We start from the raw sequence: 21,985 nt of genomic DNA on the forward strand, positions 1-21,985 counted from the left end.
ATTTTATAAATGCAAGTTCTTTCTTTCTTTGCCTTAAACAATACAACCCAGAATCAGATCCTGAAACATAACTCATCTATCCATGTCTAGAAAGATTTCCAATCATTCATTAATCAAACATTTTACGTAACTCTTGAGAAATTAAGCATTGTATAAATTTTACTTAAATATAATGACTGTAACCAAAACCTTTAAGGTTAGCATTTAACTATGACACTCAAATCTAACATGTCATCACAGCTAAGCAACAACAGGAACTTTACACAAATAATGGCTGAAATTTACTCCATTTACTTGGAGAAATTGCATTGTGCAGCAACAAATTTGCTGTTGATGTGTTTGTTGAGGTGCAATGATGACAGAGAATCATTAATTTGATGTTTATCAAGCTATTTTGAAAGCTGGTTGGTAAAATTGGTAGTCCAGATTTTGTCAATAGCTCAGTTTGTTGGTATACCAACTAATGGAACTGAGCCGTGCAGATGATCCCAGATTCAATCCATGGTATGCACTGATCTAAACAATCCTGGGCTTGGGGGGATGGTGAAACTTTTAGTTTCTCATCACCATCCCTGACTCCTGTTGAAAGTACCAGTGTGGGATTTGGATTGAGCTCAGTATTATGCCTCCCACAAACGCAGCCGGCCAACACTCACTGTCTAACGTTACACATGAGGAAGGCGCATTTAACAGATGGCAATCAGCACCCATGAAATTGTGGCATGAGTCAGCATCTTTGTGGGGGCAGTGTAAAAAGAGGAAAAAGGTCTTTGTGTTGATGTGATGTTAATCAATCCCTAAAACTGAAATGATGAAAATAAAAGTTTCTGATATTGACTGTATTGTTCAGAGTGAGCATCCAAAAGATATGTGTCTAGAAATGGTAGTTTGCAATATAAGCTTATGAACTCTTAACATGTCATTCCTCTACCTTAATGCAATTGAATCATTTATTTTTAACATAAGAATGTACCCTTTAAAGTGACAGATAAATGACACACAATTGCAGCAAGTGCTCATTTGTTAAAAAGTAATTTCTGGCCTATGGTTTTAGTTGTCTGTTTAAATTTCTATAGCTGTTTACTTTTTGTCCTTATGTTACCTATTCCCAATTCCTCAGGACAGGGGCCAGGGAAAGGGGAGCAGAGAACCATTACATTAGGTCTCCAGCCTCTTTACATAGCCCCAGGATTTTCCAGGCTACCACAAAGGACAGAGCAAGATCTGCAACTACATCACCTATTTCAATAAGTTAACTGGAGCCAATCACCAAACTCCTTTTGAAATCTACAAAAGCAAAATGCTGCAGATGTTGGAAATCTGAGATAAAAACATAAAATGCTGGAAATAGTCAGCAGGTCTGGCAACATCTGTGGAGAGAGAGAGACAGAGCTGACCTTTCAGGTCGATGTCCTTTCATCAAAATTGGGATAAGTCAGAAGTATAATACATTTTAAGCAAGTGAAAGGTGGTGGGGGATAATGAACAAGAGGGAATGTCTGGGATGGAGGGGGAGAACAGGAGAGACTAAACAACAATAAGGTTCGTAGTGCAAGGCTAAAGGGAGGGAAAATGGAAAATGTAAAGAAACATAAGATGGGACTAGAGGAGGTGTGAACGGCAGAATCATAAACAGCTGCCATCGAAAAGCAAAAATAAGAAAAAAATGGGAGTAAAACCAAAACCTGCAATAAAAGGGAAACAAAACAGGGGCAGAGGTAACAGCCTGAAATCATTGAACTCAAGGAGGGCTATCAAATGCCTAATTGAAAGATGAGGCGCCGTCCTCAAGCTTATGTTGAGCTTCATTGGAACATAACTTCAGGACAAAAGAAATAGGAGCAGGAGTAGACCATAAGACCCATTGACCCTGCTCAACCATTCATTACTTTCATGGCTGATCTTCAGCTCCAGCTTCCTGCCTGCGCCCAGTACCCCTTGATCCCCTGAGAAGCCAAAAATCTGTCTCTTGCAGCCTTAAATATATTCATCGATGAAGCATCCATAACCCTATGGGGTAGAGAATTCCAAAGGTTCACAACCATTTGAGTGAAAAAATTTCTCCTCAGCTCAGTCCTAAATGATTGGCCCCTTATCCTGAGATTGTGCCCCCTTATTCCAGATTCCACAGCCGGCGAAACAACCTCTCAGTATCTATTCTGTCAAATTGCTTCAGTATTTTGTATGTTTCAATAAGATTAGCTCTCATTCTTCTAAACTCCAGAGAATATAGACACAATTCACTCAGCCTATCAGCACAGGACAACCCTCTAGTCCCAGCGACCAAGTTGCTAACTCGAGATAGGAAGAAATATGTTCAGCCGGACAGGTACAGCCAGAAATGATAGGGCTACCGGGATAGTCTGTTTGTGGATCTTGGAACTTGGGAAGGAGGAAGAAGTGGGCTGTCCAGGATCGGGGGACTGTAAGGTTGGCAGCCATGGAGGGAAGACCTCCAGAGGAGATGAAGTCCGTGACAGAGCTGGAGATGATGGCTTGATGCTTGGTGGAGGGATCAAGTTCCTGGGGAGGCAGGAGCAAATGTCAAAGATCAGACATTCGGCCACTGCAAGGTAAGGTCAGTTAGTCAGAAAACAACAGCTCCACCCTTGTCAGCAGGTTTGATGACAATGTTAGGTTTTGTCCTAAGGAAATGGAATGCAGAAAGTTTATTTTGAATAAAAGCAAAATATTGCAAATGCTGGAGATCTGAAATAGAAACAAAAGTTTGGCTGGTTGGATGTTTAGATATTGCTCAAATATTGAGAAATTTAATAACTATGCCACGTTCCGAAATGGCCAATGAAATAGGAGCTATCGCAAATACGCACTTATGTCTTAATTATTGTTTCATAAGCAAAGGTGCATTGATTTTTTTTAATATAAATAGGGCCCATATTTGACCATTTCTCAGAGCAGTAATTTGTACAGTTGTTCAGTTCATCCATTTCAGATAGCTAAGGAATTATTTTGTCTAGATGTGGACCATCACTAGAAAAGAGGGTGGGTTGGAGAAAAGGCCATAACACTAAGGTGTTGATTTTGTGATACCCACTCGCATCTAGTGAGGTTCTACACAGGGAGTGAAGTTGCACAAAATTACACCCTATGTTGAATACAAGCGTAAATGTACCATAACCATGGTTGTTATTAACAAATATTCAGGATCAGATACCAGCTACTTAACTGAAATTCAAGAGGGAAGGAAATTAGACACAATTTAATATACAAAGTTGTTTAGGTTATTTTACAAAACACTAATTAAGTGGCAGCAAATAATTTGAGTTGATAGTCTTAAACTTGGAACTATATCACTGTTTCTTCACTGTTGCTGGATCAAAATCCTGGAATTCCCTTCCTACAGCACTATGGGTGTACCTGCACCAGACGGACTGCAGTGGATCAAGAAGGCAGCTCACCACTGTCTTCTCAAGAGCCGTTGACAATGGGCAACAAATGCTGGCCTTGGCAGCGATACCCCTATCTCATAGAGAATTTTAAAAATCCTAACCAGTAAAGATTAAATTATTTATTGTGTGACAAAATTTCAGAAAGGTATCTTGGGGTTCTGAAGAAGTGTTCATTGGCTCAAATTTAAGACCTCAATGACTAAACAAGCTACGTTAAATCATTTATGGTGAGGTAGAAATCAAAAGAACAGGAATAAATCCCTGAGGGACACCAATCTTCTTAGAGGCTATCTTAATTAGTGTTTCATTAGCAAAGGTACATTGATTTTTTTTATATAAATAGGGACCATAAAAACAGATTATTTGAATATTTCTCAGAGCGGTAATTTGTGGAATTGTTCAGTTCATTCATTTCAGATAGCTAAGGGATCATTTTGCGAGTCTCCACTATACATATGAACCCTCACTAGAAAAGAGGGTGGGTTGGAGAAAAGGATTGTGCGTGACTTGGAGGAGAAATTGTAGGTAGTGGTGTCATGCTACAAGAGCAGGTCAGGGGCTTGGGATCCTGCAGCGACTAACTCTCCTCCTGACTCCCCAAAGCCTGTCCACCATCTACAAGGCACAAGTCAGGAGTGTGATAGAATATTTCCTACTTGCCTTGATGACTGCAGTTCCCAACACTCAAGAAGCTTGACACCATCCAGGACAAAGCAGCCCGCTTGATTGGCATCACATCCGCAAACATTCACTCCCTCCACCACTGACGAACAGTAGCAGCAGAACGTGCCATCTACAAGATGCACTGCAGAAACTCACGAAAGCTCCTTAGACAGCACCTTCCAAATCCCACAACCAATACCATCTAGAAGGACAAGGGCAGCAGACTCATGGGAACACCACCACCTGGAAATTCCCCTCCAAGCCACTCGGCATCCAGACTTGGAAATATATCGCCATTTCTTCACTGTCACTGGGTCAAAATCCTGGAACTCTCTCCCTAACAGCACTGTGGGTGTACTTATACCACATGGACTGCAGTAGTTCAAGAAGGCAGCTCACCACCACACTCTCAAGGGCAGTTAGGGTTGGGCAATGAATGCTGGCCCAGCCAGTGACACCCACATCCCATACATGAATAAAATGATAAATGCATCTGCTGCTCTTGTCTTTCTAGGTGGTAGAGGCAAACAGAACCACATTTAATTAATGTCACATTGAGAGCCAGTTGACAGGCAGTAATTCCTAAAATCGATATAGCAAAATTGCAAACAGAACCCCAAGTGTGATCATAAAATTGAGACCAGTAACATACTTTCCTCTATTTATACTGACTGTAAAATATATTTAAGTCAATTAAATGTTTGTGCAGACATGAAACCTCTACTGATGACGTCACTGTGCTCCCATAATCTTATTAGTGTGCCTCTGTCATAGCCTGGATATGGAGCTCAAGATCATTCAAATATTTCAGATTTCAGTAAAAGTTCTATGATACTTCCTAAATTGCAGAGACAGGACTGCACTCATTAAGGGAACTCAGTGCTATGATGGTAGACCTGGCCCCTCTTCATAGGTCAGCATCTCCTCTAAGCCCACATCATTATATCCTTATCTTTCTGAATGATGGATTTTGGGATGAATATTTATTTAGATATTTGCTGGATCCAGTCTTTTGCTTGCTTATACCAATGTAAATTTGCACCACACAAGTGCCAGGCAATGACCATCTCCAACAGGAGAGAATCTAACCATCATCCCCTTGACATTCAATGGCATTACCATCACTTAATCCCCCACTATCAACATTCTAGGGTTTACCATTGACCAGAAACTGAACTGCAATAAACATATAAATACTGTGGCTACAAGAGCAGGTCAGAGGCTAGGAATCCTGTGGCGAGTAATTAACCTCCTGACTCCCAAAGCCTGTCCATCATCCACAAGGCACAAATCAGGAGTGTGATGGAATACTCCCCACTTGCCTGGATGACTGCAGCTCCCACAACACTCAAGAAGCTTAAGACCATCCAGGACAAAGCAGCCTGCTTGATTGGCACCCCATTCACAAACATTCACTCCCTCCATCACTGATGAACAGTGGCAGCATTGTGTACCATTTACAAGGTACACTGCAGAAACTCACCAAGGCTCCTTATGCAGCACCTTCCAAACCCACAACCACTGCCATCTAGAAGGACAAGGGCAGCAAACACATGGGAACACCACCACCTGGAAGTTCCCCTCCAAGTCAGTCACCATCCTGATTTGGAAATATATCGCCATTCCTTCACTGCACTAGGTTAAAATCCTGGAACTCCTTCCCTAACAGCACTGTGGGTGTACCTGCACCACATGGACTGCAGCAGTTCAGTAAGGCAGCTCACCACCACCTTCTCAAGGGCAATTTGGGATGAGCAATAAATGCTGGCCCAGCCAGCGAAGCCCACATCCCATAAATAAATTTTAAAAACTCAAAAAGTCATCGTTTTTGTATAAAGTGCATTTATACTGTTGTGAAAACTTAGGAGCCTGCATTCATTGGTGCCCAAAGTTGGGCACAATCCATGTGGCATGTCGTAAGAGCATGCAGAATGGAAAGGCCTGGAGACCACATGAAATTGGTTTTGGGTTTGAGCTTCCTAATTGCATTGAGCTGCAGATATCAAAATTGGCACTTCACCGGACTAGGCCCTTTGGATTCCAGCCAGCCTGAGGTGCACAGGTGTATCTGGCAGGGGAGGTGACCGGGAGGTGTTTGGAATGGCGTGCAGGCAGTGGTCACTGTGGAGGCAGGAAAGTGCTCCTGCACTTTCTGGCACCACATTAATATAAGTTTTTAAAAAAAGGTACCTGAAGGCTTCTTCCAGGGTCTCCAATAGTACCTTTTAGGACTGCTGCAGAACATGAAAAAGTTGTCAGAGCTTGCAGCAATCATTCAGTGGGTAAGTGTTGGAGTAGTACCTCAGTGATAGTGGTGGCCCAATTTTCCAATAAGAAAAAGATAGGTTTTTGACTTGCTATCCAGGCATAAGGCTGGCAACAATCAACACAACAACAACACAACAGGCAACTAGATTGGCCGCCCATTGGAGGAACTGCTAGATTTTAATTCCACTAAACTCAATTGAAATGAAACCAGTTTTATGGTTCAGTCCCCAATGCATCTTTGATTATTTAATGTTTGTTGAAATCCCAGGTTCAGGGAGGATTTATTGGGCTGGCTCCTGAAATGGGGTTGTCTTGTAAGGAGGGGTCGAGTGAGTTGGGCCTGTGCTCATTGGCATTTGGAGGAATGGCAGGGGGTGTCTTTTTGGGGCATGTGGAATTCTGGAGGGGCCAGCAGGTGGATGCAAAGAGGATGTTTCCTCTTGCATTGGTGGATGTGGGGGGAGAGGGCCTGGAACTAGCGGGCACAGTTTGGGGAGTATCCCATTTGGGATGAAGTTGGGGAGGAATTTCTTCGCTTGGAGGGCTGTTTCTCCTTGGAGTTTTCTTCCATAGAGAGCAGTGGAGGCTGGATCATTGAATGTATTCGGGACTGAGCAGGACAGATTTTTGATTGACAGGGGTTCCAGGGCTTTTGGAGGGACAGGCCGGCAAGTGTAATTAAGGCCACAATCGGGCCATCATGGTCTTGTTAAACACCAGAGCTGCATGGTCTACTCCTGCTCTGATTTCTTATGGTCTTGTAAGATTGAAAATGTTCCAATATTGAAAAGCTAAATGGGTTATTCTGCAATATTTTTACTTCTGGTCATTCCTAATTTTGTTTTCATTAAGAGGCCCTGATCTTTCAAGTTGTGAAGCTACTAATTATTTCAAGATTGAAGAGCATCCTACTTTACAAAGTGCTGGAGGATGCTTATTTTCCTGAGAAGATTTCTTATTTGCTGAATAGGCACTGATTTCTCCAGGTTTGTTCCTGACATATAATTGTATTTTCCTCAGCTTTATGTTACTAGCATTAGCAAAGCTTAATACTGAAACCCCATTCACGTCATCTACAGATGCAATCAGTATACCAGGTAAATGTGGACATTTTTAAAAATTAGACTTTCCATAAAAACAGGTGGATATAGGAGCCTTCAATGCATTTTGAAATTTAATGTTGTGACCTGTCTAGTATTTCTAATATTAAAGTCACTGGTAGGTCTTGTATGACATTGGTGCTGGTGGTAGAGACCGCTGGTTGGAGGTTTCATACAAATGAAAGTATGACACATGGTATCATTACTTGACACTAACCTAAGCATTACTGGTGGTCCTGGAATCTGGCACTCCTGCGATGGTGTCTTCATGTCTAGCAGTAATTTAAGCTGGGTTCCCAGGATTTTGAGAATGCTGGGCAAGCAAATTCTAAAAACTAGAATTGCTAGGAAAGTGAATCTGGAATCTGGAGATGGTGTGATATTCTTAAGGGCAAGGGACATTAGGACCAGTTACAAAATTAGGGAGCACTGACAGTGTGGTCTAATGGGGGAAATGGGATCTAGGAGTGGTAGGAAGAAGGCTAAGGAGGTAGATTTTGGAGTCCCATAGGGCTTGGGAGGAGTTTTTTTTTTGTTGAATTGGGGGTTCCAGGAGCTGGGTTTGAGTCCAACACCCTTGTGGAGGTGGTGGGCTCAGAATGGGACCCATACTATTGTTTACCTTTATTGGGTCATCGCCAACCATCATTTGGATCCAACTCCCCTTCCACTACATATGTGGAAAGTAAAACAGGCATACAAGTTGTTTGAAATGGATAACTCAAACATGAACTTAAAACTAACCAAACTGCAATAAAGCAACAGCCAGCAAGTGAGCTAAAGGTTCCCCCAATATGTGAAGAAATAAAACAGATGAAGCAAAAGAAGCAAAAGCAAGTGGAAAAATGAAAGATCATGAGCCAAAGCACAGAAGCCCAGCTAAAGGTCTGATGCTAACACACATCATCAGTTCTTTCCAGGTTCTGCTGAGCCAACTGAACACCACCACATACCCAACACTGACACCCCTGCCAGCCAAAGAAATCATCAGAATTACAACTGAAATGTGCCCTTTGGTCTTCACTCCCCATGTGGTATGCCATGGAAGCCTAAATAATAAGCATCAATTTCCATAAACAAGCAAAAAATTATCTCACAGTTCCTTTTTTCTGCATTTCCCGAATTTTCACATTTAAAAAATAGATTATGCCTTAAAAATGATTCAGGAGAGATTTTATAACTGAATATATACAAGCAAAAGTGGTGATTGAATAACATATGATCTCCATAAACAGATTCTGCTTTATTTTCTAAATAAAAACATATAGCCAACAATGATGCCTGTTATTATTCCTTGTGTGTTGCTTCTGTTTTTCTGCAAGATGTTCAAAAAACTCTGTTGTATTTTTATAAATTATTCATAAAATGGTTTGAGAATTTGATCCCTAGTTTCTTTCTAAGCTTTTTTGAAAAAAGCAACAAACTCTCAAATCTCACAGAACGAGGGAACACAGACTTGACCATTAAACTGTTGATATTTCAAATATATACGAGAAATTATGCAAGTTACATGTACTCAGAATGCACAAATATGATGGAAAGCTCCCTCTTAATCATTATAAAGTAAAAATATCTAGTTGTAGCACAGGCTTTTGAAATCAACAAGTGAAGTCTTTAATGAAGGAGGCAAAATATCAATAGATAGATTTAATTATGTTATTGTGGAATATGTATTAATTATTTTATTTACATTTTTATTTTGGACAATAGAATTTTCAGTTACTGAAAAAATGGCACTTCAATTTTTTTTCAGATGAAGATTGATAATGTGCTTGACAGCCACCACATCACCAGAGTACAATCCTGTGGGTCAACACAAACCATCTGTTAATGGGAAACGTGACTGGACCATGTGATAAACAGCTGAGAACCTCTAATGGGAAATGCTATTTAGCATCTACAAACCTCACAATTAATTACAAGTGAAGAGGGTATGAAACAATTAACATTGAAATTCTCATGAGGAATGGCAGGATATATTGATTTGAACAATATGCAGATTACTCCATCTGCTATGGTGTTGGATATGAAGAGTTAAGACCAAATGAAGTCTTCAGGTGAAGTAGAGATAGAGGTCAGATGATAATTAGTGCAGGGGATGCAGATATAATTCAGTTCTCAAATGTGCTCCTAATATCTGTCTAAATAGAAAAATGGTATGGCAATTTAGGGAGCAGTAGAGGTAGTTGACACATGGTTTTTCTTTGAAAGATAGGGTGAGGAATTGGAAACACATGGAAAAAGTTGCCACAAAAAGAGACAAAAACATAGGAACAGAAAGTATTTTTTGTAGACAGAAAGTGAATGTAAATATAGATTTTGAATATATTATTGATAATGTTATGATCTCGGTAGAGATCAGTAACCTTTTTTTAAAGTAGACAAAATTCAAAATCCTAGTTATTTGCTAAAAGAATGAAACCACAAGATCCCACAGTTTAAAATAGAAGAATTTTTACTATACAAGAGCCAATGAAGCAAACACTGAATACTATCTATACTAAATACTATACTCTAACATCCAGAATTACATGAATTTATTATGAATTAAGAGTCAAATTGTGATCAAATATAAACTATAAATTGCACACTAAATGGCAGATGCAACTAAGGCAGATCTTACAAATTGGGTCAGCAGTTCACTCAGATTTTAATGATCACAGTGAGTCGCAAAGTCCTTCAAACCCTGTCTTCCTCATGAAGAATTTCAGTTCCTCCCCTTTTAGGAGTTAGTCTGATCCCCAGCCGACAACAGCGCACAACCAAATTGAGCTTCATTGGTAGAGTCTTCACTACAAATGGTATGCATCTGCAGAACCTGCTTAACTCAGTCTGGGTGGAGTAGACCCACCAATGTTATCTGCCAGAAATGGAAACAGCTGCAGCAACTTATTCTCCGTTTCTGAACCTGGGTTATTCAGTTTTCTGCAGCTTGGTTGTCCAGCATCAGTGGACTCAACAACTGCTGCAGTGGCTTGGACTGATCTGTGTCCTTTTATATCTTTCAACCAGGGTTCAGTTTCAATTTCCCAACCTTTGTTTGTTTTTGGTTTCCTGAGAAATTGGGAAGTTCAGTTTAATTCTCAGATTCACCTTGTCTGTTTGCCTTTCAGTTCAATTTCTGTTCAAAATCAGACAAATTTAAATATAGATTCCCTCACAACAGATAGACAATGTGTTGTTGGTTGTTTGTGGAAATATGATTTCCTTTTCTTTTCCCTGCTTTATGTAACAGGCAGGCTGACACTGTTAGGGACAATCCATTGTAAACAAGGGTGTACCTGAAAGCCTCCAGCATCAGAGGGCTAGTATTCTCAGCTTAGCTGTCAGGTAGGGCCGTGAGCCCGGATTCAGACTGCATTTACCGTATAAATGTATAAACCACTTCACGATCATGTCAAAAATGCATCCCCAACATAAAACAATATCTTAGAAAGTACTAATGTAGCAATTAAATAATAAATTCGAGTCTGACAGTTACGCGTGGCATGATTAATTCAGATCAATGGACGATGCATGGGAGAATATAATAAAAGATTATTATTTTGCAGATGCAAAAAAGGTATAATTCGATGAAGGAACAAACAGACAATTTGCAAAAGATGTATCTTAATTTGAGCAAAACAGCCTAAGGTAATTGTGCACTGTTTTAACAGAAGACGTGGTAATTGTTTTTAAAATAATTATTAGTCTTGCATTTATTTGTTTGTGTGCACGTTAAAGGTGATGGCAACTTCGTCTAAGACTACCGAGAGTTTATTTAAATTCAAGCTTATTCAGAAACATATTTACCTCGAAAAACATTATTAATCGCTATGAATGAAGTAGTAATATCACATCCGTAAGATAAAAGCAAAATACTGCGGATCCTGGAAATCAGAAACAAACAGCAACAAAAATTGCTGGAAAAACTCAGCAGGTCTGACAGCATCCGTGGAGAGAAAGAGCTAACGCTTCGAGTCCAGGTGACTCTCCTTCTGAAGATGCTGTCAGACCTGCTGAGTTTTTCCAGCAGTTTTTGTTGTTGTTTTAATATCACATCCATACCTTGGCAGATCCCTATCTCTTTGAGACATGTGCTCTGGTTTTCCCGTATTTGCGGTAACTTTTCACAAGGGCGGAAACTTCTTCAGCATTCGCGTAAAAGCCGACAAAAAGACATTTGAAAAAAATATGTATCTCTTCCACATGGTGGCGATGGTCATCAGTGCGATCGTTTGAAAGTGGTGTTTTAATCAAATGTTGTATGACTTTTAAAACGTTACAGATCTCCTTCGACCGTCGCTACCTTGTTTTGGAAACATGCTGCTGTGTTTAACTGAATCAGATTATACCAGTTACTTTGTTTTCTGATATGTTTATGCTCTGTGGATTACTATTGTTCTACATCAACGGAATTGTGTGTCTGGGGGTGCGGAAATTAAACATCTTAATTACCCCGCTCCTGTGACAAATGTTAAAACATTTCGTCGAATGGCAACCGTTCTGCTAACTACTGAACGCGTTAAGTACACACGCATCATAGACATTTTATATATATGTTTATTCATTAGAGATTGCGTTTAGACATTGCAGTCTACAGGCTGTGAGAAATTGAAACAGAAAGATAATCATATCGGTGCATGCAGCAAGCACTGTCGTTAGATTCTCATTTGTCTGCCATTCTGTTGTCACCAATGTTGCCTCCCTTAAGGTCACAATGAGATGCAATTAGTGCTGGCTTCCAACATCATGAGCCCTTGACTTGTGTAACGTTCGTCAACTGTGACAGCTTTCAGTAGAATCAGTCACTGCAACCTGAAAATCAGCCACATGCCAAAACCATCTCATTTGGTGAAAATTATTTTGGTCCGACAGTGGGCTTCTTTTTGTTACAAAACGGTTAATTCGATCAACTAATCTTATTCTTAAAGTTCTGTAAGTTTAAGGCTTACTCAAATTGCAAAGATTTTTCCTCATCGTTCTAAAACAAAATGTTCACAGCCTTGATTAACTAGAAAATGTTTGAAACGCATGCAGGGTATTATTTGAGACATTCGGTATTTGTTCTCGCATTTCATTAGTCCTGTGGGGTAATTAGAGCGAAGGTGATTTTAATCTAAACAATGCCATCTTTATATTCTCAAAACGGCAGATGAATGTTTTTACTAATACAGGCGCGAGGGGCCGAATGGCCTCCTTCCGTGCTGTAACATTCAGTAGCCAGGCGAGGTTGTGCTGGAGCTCATTCGGCGCCAATTCGGAAACAAAACTTCTCAAACAAGTTAACCCGGACATCACTGCTAACAGCGAGGTAATTGCTGGCTGTGGATGTTTATCCTTAATTATCACAATTGTTTGATTCGCTATATGCATCCGCATGCAACAACTGGATGAGTCATTTGACCTTTTGTCTTTACCCCAGAACTGTTGGTGAAATTTGTGGCGTTATGTACGGTTGGTAGCCTGCTGAAATTGGTTGCTGAAACCCGCATGCAATGCTTCAGAGCTTTTGTCGGACATTAGTTTTTTTCACATGTTTAGATTAAACCCAACTGACTGTATTGGCAGCTGCCGACCTTTTCTTCAAAACGTTTTAATCCTATTAATTAAAGCGTCCTCCTGATTGGGTAGACGGCATGTCCCAACAGGCGAGTCTCTGTAATAACCTGAAAGTGGGATAGAAAGTGAGTCACATCCCTCCCAGTGCCAGGACGCACACTGGAGAAGGAGTCAAGAGCTGTCACACAGCTTCCGAGGACATTATTTTTCTTTCAAAACGTCGTAGATTTATAATTGAAGAAAGGCGAAGAGGGGTAATCCTTTTGATTCTAGAGACTGATTCTAAAAAATGAACGTTGCGGAAGGAGATCTATTTCACAGCACAGCAAGCATCTCTGTCAAAGGGAGGGATGAGTTAAATTCCATTGTCAATGACACATATATTGATCTGCCCCAACGCTACGGCCAATCTACTTATAGCTACAGTGGCACTAGCCGAGGTGCTGAAACCCGGGAGAGCTGGTCTGGACAAAGCTGCACTCCATACACCATCAACCAGGATCCAAAAGCAACAGAAAGCAGCGAAGAGCAGACAGGGGACGAGGAAGACAGCGACGGTCGATCTGCCGGGAGCACAAGGAATCCGGGCAGTGACAACGAGGGCAAACTAAAAAGTTCAATCGGCAAGAAAGGCAAAGAGCCGCGATCACTGAGGCTGAGTATTAACGCGAGGGAGAGGAGGAGGATGCACGACTTAAACGATGCACTGGACGGTCTTCGATCTGTGATTCCTTATGCCCACAGCCCATCGGTGAGAAAACTGTCCAAAATCGCCACTTTGCTTCTGGCGAAAAACTACATCTTGATGCAGGCTCAGGCTTTGGATGAAATGAGGCGACTGGTAGCGTATTTGAACCAGGGCCAGGCATTGACAGGACCCATTCCATCTGCAGCTGCATTGACCAACACTCTGAGCTCCTTTGGACAGTCTGCTGTTTATCCATTTACAGGCACTTCCATTGCTACTTGTCCGGACAAATGCGCTCTGTATACAGGAACACCCTCCAGTCTTTGCAAACATTGTAACGATAAGCCTTAATCAACATGTCAACCCATTCATCCATCTGTCCATCCATTCACACATCTATTCTGTTGTGAATTTATGTCTTTTTGTTCATTTTTTTTTGTCTGTGTATCAAATGAACCAGTTTCTTGCCCATTTACCTCTGTCTCCAGGTAGTATTCGTTTCCTCGCCACTTGCCAATTTTGGCTAACCCGCCTATTGTGACCCTTGTCTGTAGAATCGATCGATTGATATGAATAGATAGATGGATAAATGGCTCATAAAAGACTTCTGTTCTGGAATTTTTCAGAGTTACCTTTTTCTGTCTTATGTACAACTGCACTCGTTTGGGGTGTTCAACAATTGCTAACTATGCAACATCTCTACACCAAGATCTGAAGATACAAGAGACTGATTTCCCATTTAATGCGGCAACACAAACAAATCTATTTGAGAAGACAAGGCATTTATATTTGTGTTCCAAATAAATAGAGAAGGGTCTCATATTTTATCAAATTAACATTTTACGCATATTTGATATCGATTGAATCCATTCACGATCCCGTTAAGTGATGAATGTGCGAAATCAGCCTTTTAGGGAGAATGATTGTATATTAAATTTGATTAAATATCACTGACCCATGCACTGAATAGGAGATGCTTAGATGAAACAGTGTTTGAGCTGTTGTTCTTCTCTAATTAATTGAAAAGTTTGTTTAAAGAAAAATATATTTCCAAAGTCACGTGAGCTTGTTTTACTCAACCATCAATTGCTTCTTTCATGTATACGTATTTAACCGAATAAAGTCAACAGGAAACATTGATCTTGTGGGTTATATTATTTTCTCGCCTGACCTGCTTAAAATGATTAATATTCTCTATTCAGTAATAATTCTTCTTACTTATTCTAAGAACATGTCGACTTTCTTCACTCTTCTCTATGTTATTAAACGATGCCAATTCAGTGGTTGATATCAAATCTGTTGCTATATAATGTACAAAGTTTATCTTAACTGCTAAAATAGGTTTGCTCGAAAAGCGGGCTGTGTAAATCAAAGTTTCAGTAACAACTGACTCCCCTTACCTGAATCATAATATATATTAATTCATTTAAAAACATATCATTTTGCAAGTAGTGTTTAAATGACTGTCTTTACAATAAATCTTTGCGAAATAATTGAGCATAATTTTGCAAAATGTTTTGAGAATACGACGTGCATCTCACATTAATTATAAATTAGTAATTACTGATGATTTGTTGCATGTACTTCCAACTAAAATTGCAAGCATTTTCCTGCACTCGTCTTTTGCAACTATTCGTCTGTGACTGTTTTATAAAATGTGCCTAATGTTTCATACCAGCACTCTATTTAGTTTTAGAATATTGGTGTTCGGGGAAAAAGCCTGACCGACAGGTTTATGGTTTTATTATATTGAGTCACTTGGATTAAACTAATATTCCAAAGGTTCAAACATCACAGTCATGAAAATGTTGTTTTGGCACGCATGCTAGATTTTGGAACTCTGTCATATCTTGGTCTTCTATGGTCTTAGTCTTACATTAAATGAATGCCTACAGACTTCAATATACCGACTGAGGTGCCCAAGTTTTGGCTTGGAAATATTATCTGTAAGGATCATAAAAATTACTTAAGTTACAGTATGTCTGCATTTCTCTGAAAACAAATGTTGGGAACTTTGGTTTGAAGGTGATCCTAGGATTGCAGTGAGTGTAAGAAGTTTGTACGTGAGCATTGTGCGAATGAAAAAGCACAACTTGAAAATGTAATGGACAACTTGTGTTAAAAATCAATAAACAAAAAGGATAAAATGCCATTTAATATAAACACATAACTGCTGGAAATTTTTTAATGTAACTATAATAAGTTCAAAAAACAACATTATTAAAAATGTGGGTAACAAAATAGAAAATACTGCAATGGAATTATTTAACATATATAAATAAGAACTTTACACTATTCATTTCCAAAATTAACAAAATTATTGGAGCTATTGCACAGCACTGAAAAGTAATTTAATCACAATAGGCAGTCAATATTGGATCCTTAAAAATGAATTAACTGAAATAAATAACAGTTTTTAATACCAAGGCCAAAATCCAAGAAACAGATATAAATTCAACAAGAGAGTCCTTGTAAAAAAAAAGACAAACTAATTTTGGGTTGCTAATTAACAATGGAGACTTTAACTCCCTCCAGAAATGGTGCAGTAGTAGAATTAAAATAGAGCTGATGGACATTGTCCCTATCCCCATCACACTGCCATTTTTCCCGGGGCCTTTCACTTGGTAGCTGCAGCATCCACCTGAATCAGGGAAGAGTCTCATTAATCTATGAGAATTAAGGTTCCATACTCCTCTACATACATAAGTCCACCATGCAATACTTACAATATATTGGATGGGTTATATATTTTTTAATTTGTTCAGAGCATGTGGGTGTCACTGGCTAGGCCAGCATTTATTGCCCATCCCTAATTGCCCTTGTTCAGAAGGCAATTAAAAGTCAACCACATTGCTGTGGGTCTGGAGTCACATGTAGGCCAGACCAGGTAAGGACAGCAGATTTCCTTCCCTAAAGGACATTAGTGAACCAAATGGGTTTTTAATGACAATGGTTTCATGGTCGTCATTAGACTTTTATTTCCAGATTTTTTTTATTGAATTAAAATTTGAACAAACCCTTGTGTCTCTGGATACCAGTCCAGTGACAATACTACTACACCGCTGCATTCCGCTAAATACCATGGATGTTCTGTTCATTGATACCTGGTGGTACAGCAGAAAGTTCAGAAAAAGTAAATGTTGATTTGTTTTTTTTTTGTGGAGCCAGGGTAAAGCAAGAATGCTGAATAAGAAATTCCCCAACCCACACTACGATCTCCTCTGACATATGCTTGCTTGATGATGCACGTCAAAATATGAAAGTGGCAATATAAGCCTATTTAAAATCAATAACCAATAACACACTTAGAGTTTACCAATCTAAGTAGTTTTCTGGTAAGGGTGAAACCTACTGCTGAAGGAGCTGTTGGAAACATGGCTTGAGTTTATTTTTACAATTAGATCCTAACTTGGTAATTTTTTAAGCTGTTCTTATCAAGCTCAGAGATGCTAACACAGAGGAATGGGACACTTTCTATTTTGAGCAATCGATATGAGCATCAAGCTCTCCCTAGTCTGATAGAGATGCACAAAAGTCATTCTCTGCACTGTGCAACAATGATCCTCAACCCCAACTTTAAATGAGCAACTTCCACTATACTTGCATAATAGTTTTGCATTTCCTACCCCAGCCATCCTATGGCCTAATTGTGTCAGATTGGTAAATTGGCACTGAGATTTTGCACTATGACCCCTTACCCACTAGGAGCTGAACTGATGCTACCCAAACTTAATCTATGTAGGACTCTGAGGGTTATTTTGTTGAAAGGGTGAAAACAGGCATGCTGTACTTACAAGACATGCCTATTCGAAACTCCAATTTTAGGACACAGTTTTGCCATGATTTGAACTTGCCAAGGTTCTAAATCAGAGACACCTGCAGAGTTAGCACTCAGGCTCTGATTAGACAAAACTTTCTCAGAGCAGTCTATTTGGTCTCAACTCACCCAGAAGGCTGGAGTGGACTGGCTGTTACACATCAACCCATTTCAAAATGGCTTAGAGATCAAGTGAGAAGATGCACAGGTTCTCAAGCTGGTAGAGGAAAGATTTCCTGTACCTACTGCATAGGGGTACAAATCCAACTTGGCTTCCTGTCCCTTTCTTCTGCAACTGCTAATGCTGTTCTGCCTGGCCTCGTCTCCTCTTATTCCTCCTGCAGGAGGTGACCCCCCCCCCCCCCCCCCAGTAAGATGCGGAAGGCTAAACACTTCCTTTCTCCTGGTGACTTCAAGAAGGTGTCAAATAAGGTAGAGTGGTACAGCATTTGCTCTTTTTATGTGCAGTCCTCAGATCATTTCTGGAATAAATGTTGATAGAGTGTTGGTAAGGTCTTGATAAAGTGTCACAGAAAGTCTACTCTTGGGTTTCGAAAGTCCTCTTGAAACCTCAAGCAGCAAGTGAACAATAAAAGATGATATACCTTTAAGTAACTCTTTTGAGTCAAAACAATAAACTAAATTAACAAAAACAAGGGAGAAAACAAGCACAGATACCTTTAAGTAATATGCATCTTCTGCAATAACTAGTTTATTCCCATCAGCTGGTCACAGTTACGGGATAGTATTAATTCAAGTGCTAAACATCAAAATGCCATGCAGCCTTATTAATGAGTGCCAGCAGGCAATTTAAGTGGCAATCAACTGTTTAATGATCCTTTGGGTGGTTGTTCCTAATGAAAGCTTCAATTTCTTCGCCAAGATGGCATCTTATGCTAAACGCAAGCTTAAACATTCTTTCAACTTATGACACCATCTTGGTCACCTTGGAGACTCTTTAATGCCTAAAGTAGCTGGAAAAAAAAATCACCCTCACATAGTGAAGGACAACCAATTTCATCAGCGTAGGTTGGATTGGAACTCAGTTTCTAAGTGTTAAAAGGACATTGTGCTAACTCAGTGCGCAAACTTCCAATAATTGTTGTTTCATACCAAAATAAATGAAAACCGAGAAATGAAACATCTATATAAAAGGACAAGTAGAGGGATAAAATGAAATTTGAGTTAACCCTAAATATTTTATTGTGTATTCCAATTATTTTCTAACTGTGTAATGTCTAATAAAAACATTATATATTCTCAACCGTAAACTAATGTGACATTGTGGCACTTGGAACCAAAATTTAAAGTTCACTATTGAATGCTCTATTGCTATGTGGTTTATTGCACCCTTAATACGGCAGTTTATACCTTATACTCAGTTGACAATGTGTTTTTCCAATGGTTAGGAGATCTAGGTTGACATCCAGGCTGGCTTGAAGTCCCCATTCTTATTTCGAGATGCCTTTCTATCATTGACATTACTAAGGAAAAGCAGATAAAAAGGGAACTGACATGTTGATTTTCTACTTCGGTGAGTTATTTGACTTCATCTTAAATTAAAGAATATTCTTGTCAATTCATTTTTGAATATACAATACTAAAGTATTTCAAAGAAACTTTAATGAAGTCAGCAAGGCCATCAAATCCGCTCCGCCTGGACATGATGCAACTGAGCATACAGTTGACTTATGCCTTAACTACAGAATCTTTGGGGAGCGACCACAAAGAACAAAACATTGTAGCCAATTCAGGAAAATCTGTTGGAAATTCTTTACCTGTTCCTTAAAGTAATCAAACTAGGCTCCAGAAACATCACTAGCCCATTATTCATCACTATGTCAACTAATTAAAAAAATAATTTTATAACTGGAAATATTTACCTGGAATTTCCTGAAACACCCTAATGGGCAAGTTACATTGAAATTTCCACTGAAATCTATGTCAATTTCCACTCCAGTTAGATATACAAAATTTCCTGAGGATCTTATTAGGTTACACCAGGATGAAAAACTGGAGTAGCATAAGTGGAAATCAGCATAAACATTCAATTCTCAAGGAAAGTGTAAATTTGGCACAAAATTTGTGCCATTGCCCTTCTTTAAGGTGATAACAAAAAATTGAAACCACCAAAGCATCACTTATGCACATTAGGCACAGAACACAAAATTGTGCAAGCTTTTCAAATTTTTAATGCAAATCCTTCTGATGCTTTGACAATGCGGTCAAAGGTGCAGAAAACACATTGTAGGTTTCGGTGAGGAGAATTTTAAAAATGCTTTGAATATTAGCATAAAAGGCAAAAAGAATAACAATCCTTTTTAAGCATAAATTTACAGCCCATTAAGTTCAGGAACTTCGCCTGAGCTGTACTTTTGCATGAGTGGAGCTATGTGAATGCAATGGAGATAGTTTTGGCAGATGGTTTCATGGAATCAGTGTAGATGTCTGATTTCCTTGATCATAGGGAAACAATGAGTGTAAGTGATTTACACCCCAATTAGCCTTGAACTTTGCACTGAAAGTTGTTGTTATACCATGCTCATGCTTTAGTTCAGCTGAAGTTCTTAGGAAATGCCAGGTTGTTATTTTCACTCAAAGTTATTAAGTTTCCTTTTAAAGGATTGCCATGAATCTGATATCTAAGCTAACTCTTTTCCCAAGGAAGTTATATGCATGCCCTTTCCTCTAATCCCAACCAGACTGAACCCAAGCCCCTCATCATTTTACAAACTTTAATCATGACTGCTTAAAGCTCGCATTTCTGCAAAGTAAATAGCCCTGATTATTGAGGCCTAACCTGGTAACTAAGAGACTTAAGACTGGCAGCTCTCTTCTACGCTTTCACCCGAGCCTCAATCCTTTCACCACGTGCAGGCACAACACAGTTCCATACATTAATCTTTCACGGCATAATCTAAGGCTTAAGCATTTTACAGATACTATCAAAACACCACAGAAGCTCTCAGACAATAATCAGGACAAAAGACAAAATATAATTATCTAAACTGATAAAATGTTGTTAAAAGGGGAGGAAAGTACATCAGGATTATGATGTCATGGAGACATTATGGACTTGGTTAATGCAAAAATAAAAAAGAACACCAAAACTATTTCTAAATTTAGAAATAATTTGTTGATATTTAATGCTACTTACATAGGGAATGATATAGGAAGGGTATTTTATATGTAGGAAGAAGTCTCTTGTGACTTTTCAATTGCTAGGTAAATCCGCTTATAAAGATTTATTTCTTTAACTTCCTCCAGTTTCTGCTGCAACCATGAGCTATGTAGGTAGGGGCTGAAATGGAGAGCAAACCATTCAGCCCTCTGCAGTGTGAAGTCCAAAAAAATTTAACTCCTGGGCCTTATCTGCACAGGGCCCGGTCAGAGTTCCACCTGAACCTGACGGGATGCGGCAGATAGGCAGAAGCAGGATTACGGTTGACAGGAAGCTGCCACCAAGGTCCTGAAGCTCCCAGTCCCGGCAAACAGGTAAATGATTGACAGGAGCTTTAGGAGGGCATCGCCATCAGGGGAGAGTAAGGGAAGCACAGGGCAACGATCCTGCTGACTTCTATAATCTTTAGAATGATCGACCTAAACAAAGTTGGTGTATTTGATGACCATTTTGGTGCCTTCAGAGATGGCGTGTTTGGTCAGTTCCACTGGCAGCATGAAGCAGACGGCGCTCTGGGCCTCCCTGGCCAAGATGATGTGGAACTTGTTGTAATGAACGAGGTGCAAAGCCTTGGAGATGATGCGCTCAAAAATGTCAACAATGAAGGAATTCATAACACTCATGGCCTTGGGCAAGACCCCAATAGAAGGGTAGACCCAGGTCAGCACCCTGTACATGTAAGTGGAATAGCTCTGCTTGCAAGATTTCCTCCGCTTCTTGGGGACTTTAGTCAGTGACTGCTTCAAAGCCTTGCGGGATGCACTGCCCTTCACCGCAGCTGCCACCTCAGGCATTCCACTCAACCTGGACCAACTCATGTTTAGCTGGTGCCCTTTTTACCTGTTTTAAAAAGCAAATTAAAATCAAAAGGACAAGGCAGTAGACGAAGTGCAGCCATTTTAACTGCCTGCCCGCCTGATTTGCGTTAAGTGGGTGGGGTAAAAATCAACCCTTATATGTTTATAAAATAAATCAAAAGGCAAAACATTGACTATCTTTAATGGGCTGATGTGGAAAAAAAAGTTCTTGACCACTATGTCAAACTAAATGCTGTTAAATTAAAGGGAAAATTAGGAACATGTTAAATGTGCCCATAATTATGTTAAACCAAAAACAAAGTGCTGTGTTTGAGTGGTCAAATCCATTTATGTTGAATTTAGTTATCATATTATGTTATCAAATTAAAACATGTTGGGTGCATTAAACAATTTAATCAAGAACAGAAGAACAGATTTCACCTGCTACATTCAAGTAAATGAACCACGCTTCATTGTAAATATAATTAACTGTACAAATGTAAGAAAGACTTGCATTTAT

At 39.5% G+C, this 21,985-nt stretch overlaps 1 protein-coding gene and 1 long non-coding RNA gene across 2 annotated transcripts in view; both read left to right on the forward strand.

Annotated features, from left to right (window-relative positions):
* The window catches only part of LOC144688526 (uncharacterized), a 933,048-nt gene that overhangs the window by 451,981 nt on the left and 459,082 nt on the right, over positions 1–21,985 (forward strand). The gene's annotated exons all lie outside the window — the stretch shown is intronic.
* Positions 13,154–14,780, forward strand: bhlhe23 (basic helix-loop-helix family, member e23). The gene has a single exon (XM_078556293.1). The coding sequence runs from the start codon at positions 13,272–13,274 to the stop codon at positions 14,019–14,021; it is 750 nt and encodes a 249-aa protein (XP_078412419.1). The 5' UTR covers positions 13,154–13,271; the 3' UTR covers positions 14,022–14,780.

Source organism: Cetorhinus maximus, chromosome 13 (assembly GCF_964194155.1).
Source record: "Cetorhinus maximus chromosome 13, sCetMax3.hap1.1, whole genome shotgun sequence".
Classification (NCBI taxonomy): Eukaryota; Metazoa; Chordata; class Chondrichthyes; order Lamniformes; family Cetorhinidae; genus Cetorhinus; species Cetorhinus maximus.

Bases quoted from the DNA above. Each gene is read 5' to 3' on its own strand.
- bhlhe23 (XM_078556293.1), top strand. From the start codon at position 13,272: ATGAACGTTGCGGAAGGAGATCTATTTCACAGCACAGCAAGCATCTCT.